General features: G+C 35.8%; 1 protein-coding gene across 1 annotated transcript; it reads left to right on the top strand.

Moving 5' to 3' along the window:
* The first annotated feature begins 301 nt into the window (after positions 1-301).
* hesx1 (HESX homeobox 1) lies at positions 302-4,510 on the top strand. Its single transcript, XM_017450287.3, has 4 exons — positions 302-1,044; positions 3,190-3,350; positions 3,780-3,881; positions 4,266-4,510. The coding sequence occupies exons 1-4, from the start codon at positions 927-929 to the stop codon at positions 4,359-4,361; spliced, it is 477 nt and encodes a 158-aa protein (XP_017305776.1). The 5' UTR covers positions 302-926; the 3' UTR covers positions 4,362-4,510.
* Positions 4,511-10,410: the final 5,900 nt, after the last annotated feature.

The raw sequence follows: 10,410 nt of genomic DNA, 5'->3' as shown, positions 1-10,410 counted from the left end.
GCAAAAGATATACTCTTGATGGTACCAGTGCAGTGACAAGTGAAAGTACATTTTGGTACCTTTTTTTAAAATTGCCAAGTTCTTGAAATATTTTCCCACTGACGATAGATTTGATCATTTCTGTAATCCTAATCGGCCTGCATTGGCGTTTGCATTTAAATAGTTCTAATTAGTCCTGACTTTTTTTTTTTTTTTTACCATGATAAAGCACGGCATGGAGAGACAGCTCGTGCACTCAAGTAAACAAGTAAATAAACAAGTCGCATATTTATTTAAAGCCAGTTTGAATAGGCGGATCCAGCCACTGAATGCGGACAATGCAGGAGCAACTTGTCGGATTAGTTCACGGATGCTCTTTGCATGCATGACAAGAGGCCAAAAAAGGGGGGAATATTCAACAGGATTAGCCTTAATAGCCTTACCTTCTTCTTCTTCTTCTTCTTTTTATTTTTTTTAATTATTAACACTTATTTTAAACTTCTGCGCGTGTAAATGAGATTACTGGCAAGCTGAGCGCTTCCTCATAATGCCCCTCAGCCGGCTGAAGGAAATGAGCGGCTGAGGAGGGAATTAATAAAAGAGCTCATTTTCTACCTGGTGGGTAAAAATAAAAGGGACACTGGCGAAGGGTTTTGTCTCTGGAAATAACGAGCTTTAAAGGATTCCGTGTGGGTAATAGATAACGCCCCGGTGGTCACGGGTTGTAGCGCGTAATTTGGACACAGGATTACCTGTAAATCGACCTGCTGCCCCTTGTGGTGCGCCCTAAACCCATTCAAATGGAAAAAGTTTGACTGGTTTAATCAGTGACGTGTTGTAGCCGGTTAGGCTTTCTTTATTCATTAAAAAGCCACAGAACAGGTCGAGTCTCATTTTCTCAAACAACATTCCTTCAGAGTACTTGGAGATCTTTCTTTCTGGAGAACATGGCGAGTGTGAGCGCACAGCAGAGCCGCCATTCTCTCTTCACTATAGACCGCATCCTGGGTCTGGACCGACCCGAACAGAGAACCACCATGTACACTCCTCACCGCCCCTGGACAGGTAGGATTCACTTTATTATACTAAATGATACAGTTCTGATCTAAGTCAAGACACCACGTCGATAGAGTTTAGTTTAAAAGCAGTAGATGTCCCATGGTCCCAATCGGTCTTACCCAGGTGATTGTTGATATTCTTACCAGCAGGAAGAATTCAGATAAAGATGGGACAGTTTGACTTTTCAACATTTATGTTATGTCCTGTTAAGTGAAAGATAAGTGTTGAGCTTGTTGGTAGAAATAACAGGACTTAATTCCTGTGATATTCTATAAGTGGGCGTGGTGAGCATCAAACAGGAAGATGACCAAAAACAAAAAAGAAAAAATGACATGCTTTGACTTTTCTTTTCATACATATGCAGTGTGTGTGTATGTGTGTGTGTGTGTATATATATATATATATATATATATATATATATATATATATATATATATATATATATATATATATATATATATATATACATATATATATATATATATATATATATATATATATATATAATTATTATTATTATTATTATTATTATTATTATTATTATTATTATTGAATATTGTGTAACTGCAGTGAAAGTATGTAGTTTCAAAAGTCCTTGGAGTTTAAGGGAATGTGATGAAGAAGATGATGAACTTTTATGTTTTTGGTGTTGTTTTTTGTTGTTTTTTTTAATAAAGAAAAAAGTAATCATTTGAGTCATTTGTTTAACCCCTTAAACTCCCAGTTTACTACCGAGAATAATAACGAGCATATTATTATTTTACTATTATTAAATATTGTGTAACGTAATGAAGCTTCTGGGTTTTGCCGCAAAAAAACAAAGCAAATGTGATAGTCAAAGTCTCCATAAGAACTGTAGCACATTCTCCAAGATGCTCAGTAAAACTGTTCAGCTAATTTCCTTATAAAACTGCACAAATTGTACCTGAGACTACTATATATATATATATATATATATATATATATATATATATATATATATATATATATATATACTATACTATTTTATGATACTAGATTACTATTAAATGAAGAGTTGTCTCACCAAATGTTGACTTCATTTAGTTTATTACTATTTTATTGTTATTGCTCTTTATAGTATTTTTCTTTATGTAGAAATGTTTTGTTTCATTATTTGTGAAGGCGTCTTTGCTTTACAGCATTTCTTTGTATGTGCTTAAGACTTGCACAGTACACAATATAAGGTTCTTAAACGGTCATGATTCATTTTTTCCACATATACATATATAATATACTACTGCAACAAAATAAGCATAAAGTAAGTTGAGATCATGTACAATATATTCATAGTTTGTTCATTTTCAAGATGTCCCAAATCAGCATACAAAATGGTAGGTAAGCTGTGATTCTTTAGAGTATGATAGAAACATTTGTCCCTCACATGTAAAGTCACCAGCTTGAGGATTTCAGGAATGTGTTTTTATTTATGGCAAGAGAACCTAGACAAGGAGCAAGTTTCAAAAATTGTTGAAGGATATCTAAATTCGTCCAACAGTTATTTATGCAAATGAAGCGTCATCTAATTAAAAATGCGTTCTTAATCAAACAAAACAAAAATCAAGTGTTTTGATGTTGTTAGACTTAAAATATCTATTTCACTGTGAAGATGCTCTCAAGAGAAAAATATAAACAAATACGTATATTGTTTCTTTGATGTTTAATCCTGTTTAATGTTTAATCTCAATCTCTGATGATTTAGTTCTTTTCATATGGTACCTATATGCCACGTATGAGGCATATAGTTTTATTTTCACATGCGATCACATTGTTCACACGACGCAGTGTCACATGATCACATATGAAAAGACTACCATTGTTGCTGTATGTTTTTTTTAGTGCGACAAATCCAACCTGGTGAACAGGTAGAAGAATTTTTTGGGTTTTTTTAATCAAAAGTTTTTAAAGCAGTTAGGATAGGACTGGTCTGACTTGTAGTCATTGCTCTGCTTGACGTTTAGTCTTTCATTCTGCCCATAGACTGTATATAATCAAATAATATTATATATATGGCCTATAATTTGAACTCATTAGTTCATTGGTAAGTTGACTTTGATGCATTAAAGCAGGAAAACTGTACACTCTTGTACATCTTACTTAAACTCTTCACCAACATACTTTTCCTTTCATCAGATGTGCAACCAACAAAAAACGTCTGCTTCGTAAAGACAGACGGCTCGCTGGATGTTCCCGTGATGGATGAGAGGAAAAGTGAAGCACCAGTGGAGAGCTGCAGGCGTTCACTCAACTGGTGCATCGGACGGAGACCCAGAACTGCCTTCTCCAGCTTACAGGTAACCTACAGATACTGATACTGGTGCATACAACATCAGCCATTAGACCCTGTTAAGTGTAAAATGTATTCCACAGACCCTCAGTGCAGATTTATTTGATGTACATAATCCAACTATCCATATATTAATCTCATTATTTAATAATAGTAGTATACTAATAATAATATACTGGATTTGTATTGGAGCCCTACAGCTTTTTTATTTCTGCATTGTTCACTTCAGTACAGATTAGATTCAATCTGCGACAATCCTCCTTTCAGTGTAAAATATCAAATGTCTGCTGTAGTAATGTGGTCAGTATAGTAAACCAGATACTATGTATACTATTAAGTATAGTAGTATATAGCTACATATCCTATAGTATCAGTTACACCTAACTTTTCCTTCATTTCCATTTACCCTGATTGTTCTTTTTATTTATGATTCCAGATCGAGATACTTGAGAGTGTGTTTCAAGTAAACTCGTACCCCGGGATCGATGTCAGAGAGGAGCTTGCTCAGAAACTGCATCTCGATGAAGACAGAATACAGGTATGCGAATGGCTTTTTCCGGTGAATGAAACCTTATTATTAAATCAAAATCACACTTTTTGTAGTATGGAGTCCGATTTGTGTCACCTAATTAATTAAGTAGGAGACAGACGTGCATATAATCCTTTATAATTGCCTTAAATCACTTTCATATCCTCTGAACAGCCTTTGTAATAATTGTGCCCTTGCACAACTATGGGGGATGCAAACTTTTGCACTGGGTTAATAAATAGGAACTTCAACAAATAGTGGATATTTGAGCCTGGATCTCAAATTATTTCAAGATGTATTAATTAATGGCCTTCACAAACATTTTATATACCACAAATGTTTATCGATGCAGGTCTGGAAATAAATGTAGTAATTATTCCTCTCTCCTGGCAGATCTGGTTTCAGAACAGAAGAGCAAAACTGAAGCGTTCGCATCGAGAGAACCAGTTCCTCATGGTGAAAAAAGTCATCAATGGTCTCCAACAGTAATTATGAAACAAAAAAAAAGTTCAGATGTCTGTTTCTTGTCATATTGTAATATATTCTGTTGTGACTTATTTTGATAGTGCAAATCAAAAACTTATGTCTTTTACTGGTTTAGATAAGCAGCTGCTTAATTAAAATGTGGTTTAACATCACACACTGAGTATGGGAATTTTTTTGCACTCCGCATGTGGTCTTTTCTGAATTCATCGACTGCTTTATTGTTAGATAACGAGCCTCATGGAAAGCCATTGTCCCGCTTTACTTGCTCTAATTGAGGGTGATTATGAGAGACAATAGAGGCTTTAAAAGAGGGAAGGAGCTTTACTATTTGCTCTGAATAATGATAAGGGGTGGAAGGCTTGAGAATTGCAACCATATTGGATTAGACTGTATTGGGGAAAAAATAAAGTAATAGTAATAGCGTTTTACTAATATTAATATAATACAGTAATAATAATATCACATGATGGGTGTCTATGGATGTACAGTGGCTAAGCTGTTAGCACATTTGCCTCGAACATCCAGGGTTGGGGGCTTGAATCCCACCTCCGCCCTGTGTGCGTGGAGCTTGTATGTTCGCCCCATGCTTTGAGGGTTTCTTTCAGGTACTTCGGTTTCCTCCCCAGTCCAAAGACATGCGTTGTAGCCTGATCGGCATTTCCAACTTGTCCGTAGTGTGTGTGCGATAGTGCCCTGTGATGGGTCCCCCGGTCCCCCGCCTTGTTCCCAGAATTCCCTGTGATATGTTCCTGGCTCCCCCCGTGACCATGTGTAGGATAAGCAGTATGGAAAATGTATGGATGGATGGGTTTCAGTGATTAAAAAAAACAGTAGAGGGCGCCATAGTGCTGAGAATTCTACTGAGGAAGTTAATGTAAAAAAGCAATGACAAAAAAAATACATAAATTTAGTTTAGTTTTCTCGAGCTTGCATGACACCCTGAATTAGATTTTGAAGCTAAAAAGTTGGCAGTAGCTCAGCCATTTGCAATTGACTGGAAGGTTGTGAGTTCAAATCCCAGATGAGCTACTTTTGTCCTTAACCTTCACTGTTCATGTCCATGCTTGGATTTTATTCTGTCTCACTTTGGCATGTTTTTCTTGTCAAAATTAATCGAACATAAATGAAGAAGAAGAAAAAAGGAATCCCTTTCTTAGTGTATTCCCATCTCACTCCCAGTGTTCCTGGAATAAACTCTAGAACCACCACAACCCTGATCAGTATAAAGCGGTTAATAAAGGTGAATGAATGTATAGAAAAATATCAATATAAAAAAGGCCTACTTCTTAGTAATATTAACCAAAAAACTTGCAATAACAAATTCAGAGCATGAAAAAAAAGTGAATTGTGCAATTTCATGACCTCGGTTTAATATCTAGTGGCCATATCATAAGGAATAACATAATAGGGTCGTGCTGTTATATGAAATTAATCAACAAGGAGGTAGGGTGGTGTGATGCTGCCCGACGTAAAGCAGAGCTACTTTTCCTATCCGGAATTTATTTCCTATAACAGCATGTCCCAAATTGTTTCATTCCTTTTATACCACAGCAATTTGCCAGCACTATCAAATTTTTACTTATTAAAGAATGTCACTTTGTATTTTTGATCTGTTTATAATTAGATGTTGAATCTGGAAGCTATGTAGCAGCTAGAAACAGTAGTACCCTCACCAGTCCCTCAAATTCCTCTTCTTAGCTGACAGGAGCAAAACCCGATTTGGTCCTCTTTTTTTTGTAGCCTCAAGGTTTGACATGGTGTGCAGTGTGAGATGCTTTTCTGCTCACCCTGGTTGTAAAGAGTGCTTATTTGAGTGCTTATTTGAGTTCACCTTCATCCATCCATCTTCTATACCGCTTACTCCTTTTCAGGGTCACGGGAAACCTGGAGCCTATCCCAGGGAGCATCGGGCACAAGGCAGGGTACACCCTGGACAGTTCATCGCAGTCCATCACAGGGCACACTCACATACACACTCACACACCCATTCATACTCTACGGTTACGTTGGACTTCATGTCAGCTAGAACTGAGCTGGCCATTCACCTTTGACCTCTCTGATCAACCAGGAATTTCCACTCAGTGGACCTTTTTTTGTTTTTCGCATCATTCTGTGTAACAGACTGTTGTACGTGAAAATTCCAGGAGATCAGCAGTTTCTGAAATACTCAAACCAGCCCATCTGGCACCAACACTCATGCCACAGGGTCCCCCCCCCCCCCCCCCCCCCCATTCTGATGTTGTACATAAACATTAACTCTATATCTGTATGATTTTATATTCTTCAACTGCATGATCTGCAAAATGCATGATCTAATCTTATTTATACTGAATGGGCCTGCTTATCAACATGTTTGAGCATATGTGAATTGTTTCTCAGCTTATTATTATTATTATTATTATTATTATTATTATTATTTTTATCTTATCGCACACTGGTCATATATTTCTTGATACTGTTTCGTTATGTTGCAGATCTTATGCATTGTCTTTCTGTGAGAGCTAGAGATTCTGTATGGAGTTACGTCATCATGGACAGGATGGCGAGAGCTCTGCTCATCTTTCAAGTCAAAAACAAAAAAGAAGACCCTTTTCATGTTGGCATCAATAGTAACACAAGATCACCTGAAAGAGGAACTGGGTGTTGCTGCCCAGACAGTTGGCTCATGCACACAACTTTCCCATGATTCTCATCTTGGGCTCTTTGATCTTTGCAAATATAGTTCAATGCGCACATGTTCTTGATTTTAATCGTTAGAACAATCAGTTGATTTATTTTTTATTTTTTGCTCTTTTGTAATGTGTGTGTTAACTGTATAGTATGTGCACCTTGAAAGCACAACATAATGCTCTATTAAGTTTTTTTTTTAACAGTATTTATCCTATCAAGCTATTCACATTTATACCACCTTTGTTTATGCGATAATATTCTAAACCTTCTAAAAAAAATGGCTATGCCAAACTGCCCCTAGGTATGAATAAGTGTGTGAATGTGTGTGTGTGTGTGTGTGTGTGTGTGTGTGTGTGTGTGTGTGTGCATGGTTTCCCATCCAGGGTGCGTTCCTGGGATAGGCTCCAGATCCACCGTGGCTCTGATCAGGATAAAGCAGTTAATGTAAGATGAGGGAATGAATGAATTTGTAGTAGGGTCACCAATTTAGACCAGAATTATTCCTTGTGTCTATTGCAGGTTTTAGTACAAATCAAAAATCACCATCAGCTGTAATCATCCAAGACCTAATTTATATCTAATCTCTGCTTCTTTGGTTTTGAACTGTAGTTACCAGATTTAATAGTCAACAAGTCACTGAAGTATATGACCACTAGCTTATGATTGAATAAAATAAAAAAAACAATGTAGAAATGCCCTGCACAAAATGAAGCAATGTAAAGTGATTGCATGACTGATTATAGTCTCATGATTGTGTAATACTCTAGCTAACGTAAAATTAGGCTACATCTTATGAAATAGAGTAGTGTTAAGAATTCAGTAGCATTAGCTAATGGTAGATAGTAAATAACTGAAGAAATCCATTGTCATGCCTCCAGATACTAAATAGAAAAAAGTTTGATCAGTGTTTGCTTGCCTGTTTGTTAGCTAACACTTGCTTGTTTCTTGCTGTTGGACAATGATGAAATTAACTATAAAAATTTCCCAGAGATGCTGTAGTCGGTTTTGCCATAATTTTTCAAACTAGCCTGTCACAGCAAGACTTTTCAAATCATTCCTTTTGGGATTATGTGACATTGTAACTGTACTGACTCCTCCTCCTGCTCCTCCTCCCCTTATTACTATGACTAATACTACACTCTAAAAACAAATATTTAGGCTCAACAAAAAAAATATAACGCAACAGTTTGCATCAATCTTTTTGAGTTATGACAACTTCTAATGAAATTAAGTTCAACCAACAAACTACACTGAGTTAGAGAAATGACCTTTTCCTTTACAATCAAAAGTATTACCAGTTAACATGTAATTAAAAATGTGTATAATATACACGAGTTTTTAAGTTGATTACTCATAAAAATTTAATTGTTCCAACTAGTTTTTTCACATTATTTAAAAGGAATTTAAGTGTCATGTACTTAATTACCATAATTATGAACACAAGTTTTTAAGTTGACAATCAATCATTCAAAAAATTAAGCATCTCCACTTAGGTTTTCTCCAGTAGAATGGATCCTTTTAAACAAGGAAAAATTACTAACTTTAAGTTGTATAACAATAGAAACTAAAATACAGTGTCATTTACAATACAAATATCATACCTAACATCTCTGCAGGTTTTACAGACATGAAAGGACAGAATGAAATGAGCAATATAGACAAAAAAGAAACACTCTAATACTTTTATCCCTCTAATAGAACTATCCACAGTCCAAAGTCTGCTAATTTTGGTCAAAGAGCAAATTGACTACAATGGAGCTAGAAGGATATCTGTGTGAATGACAAAAGATTTTTAAAAATGTGTCAATACATGAAATTAGATTACACAGTGTAGTTGATGGGTACACAAATAAGCAGAAATGTAATTATGCTTTTCCTTCCTGTAGCACAAATGAAAAGCCCTCTCTAGATGAGCAGATTTGTCAAATAAACTTCATCATTCTTATCCACTGCTATGGTAAACTAAAGGGTAGATATTCAAAATTACACTGCTAAATATGACTAGCATTAGCTATGTGTAGTAGTACAACATAGTCCATCAACTGTATTAGCAGGTATAGCCTAACCTATACACGAGTCCACTGTTGGTCATATCACAATTGAGAATATGCCCGAATTCGTTGCTTTAGTAGAATTTATTTGTAAATGAAATGATACTCACCTTGAAATGTCCTTTGTATAGTATTTGTTCAGTCTACAGGTCCTCTAACACAGTCTTAACTGTCTGAATTTGTCCAGGCATGTTAAATGGGTAGGGGAGGGGACTTCCTGAACTCAAGGTGGAGAAAAATTAAGTTATCAAGCCAATTTCATTAAGTTACTACAACTTCAATTTTGTTTTAAATCAATTAATGCAGAAATTTCAGTTTAAATTACACACAATATTAAGTTGATGTAATTATCAACATTATATCAACACAACTCATCAAAATAATGTTTGCAACTTAAAATATTTAATGAAATCAATAAATTTGAATTTTTACCTTCAACCACACAAGTTGTGGTAATAGGTCCCCTGAATTACGTTTTAGAGTGTACGACTACTACTACTACTACTACTACTACTACTACCACTACCACTACTACTACTACTACCACTACCACTACTACTACTACTACTACTACTAATAATAATGATGATGATGATGATGTCTTACTGGGGTGGCCAGTGGGGTGGCCATGCTTCATACTAGGTTGATACACAAGTATGTCAAGTTTTAGCCTGAAGAATCAGTGGGTGTGAGAAGTAGGTAGGAGACATTGTAAATCATTAGTTGCAACTATCAGTAATATGATTGACAGATGATTTGATTGTAACTCACATCTCGCATTGGCCAATCAAAAATGTGAAGTTTCTACATTTTTGGTTTGGTGATACAAAAATAAATAAATAAATAAATAAAAAATAGCATGCATCTAGTGCTAATCTGCGATTGTCCAAATATGCAAAAATCTAAAAAATGATTGACAGACTCACTCGCCAGACCAGATTCCCACTGGTTTTCCAGGCTGAAACACTCCCTTACTCTTCAGTCCTTCCAGGATTTTGCGATTTTTTGATCACAGAAATGAATGCAAAATCAGACAACCTCCGCAATATTCAGAGGGGCTTGCGATTTTTTCAAAATGGACCCAGATTTGGGCCAGGATGTGTCATGTGACATCACAGCGCACATTCAGCCAAAACCCTCTTTGAGCATTTGTGGCAACAATCACAAAAAACTCCTGTACATGCTGTCCAACAATCAGTTAATCAGTTATATGATTGACGGATGATTGATTGTTTGTAACTCACATATTGCACTGTCCAAACAAAAAATGTGAAGTATACATTTTTGGATGGGTGATGCAAAAAAAATGTTAGATAGCTCTGCCAATCTGC

The sequence above is a fragment of the Ictalurus punctatus genome, chromosome 21 (genome assembly GCF_001660625.3).
Source record: "Ictalurus punctatus breed USDA103 chromosome 21, Coco_2.0, whole genome shotgun sequence".
NCBI lineage: Eukaryota > Metazoa > Chordata > Actinopteri > Siluriformes > Ictaluridae > Ictalurus > Ictalurus punctatus.
This window is presented reverse-complemented; position numbering and strand designations above follow the sequence as displayed.

Bases quoted from the DNA above. Each gene is read 5' to 3' on its own strand.
- hesx1 (XM_017450287.3), top strand. From the start codon at position 927: ATGGCGAGTGTGAGCGCACAGCAGAGCCGCCATTCTCTCTTCACTATA. The intron at 1,045-3,189 runs GTAGGATTCACT...TCCTTTCATCAG, and splicing joins TCCTCACCGCCCCTGGACAG to ATGTGCAACCAACAAAAAAC. The intron at 3,882-4,265 runs GTATGCGAATGG...CTCTCCTGGCAG, and splicing joins TCGATGAAGACAGAATACAG to ATCTGGTTTCAGAACAGAAG.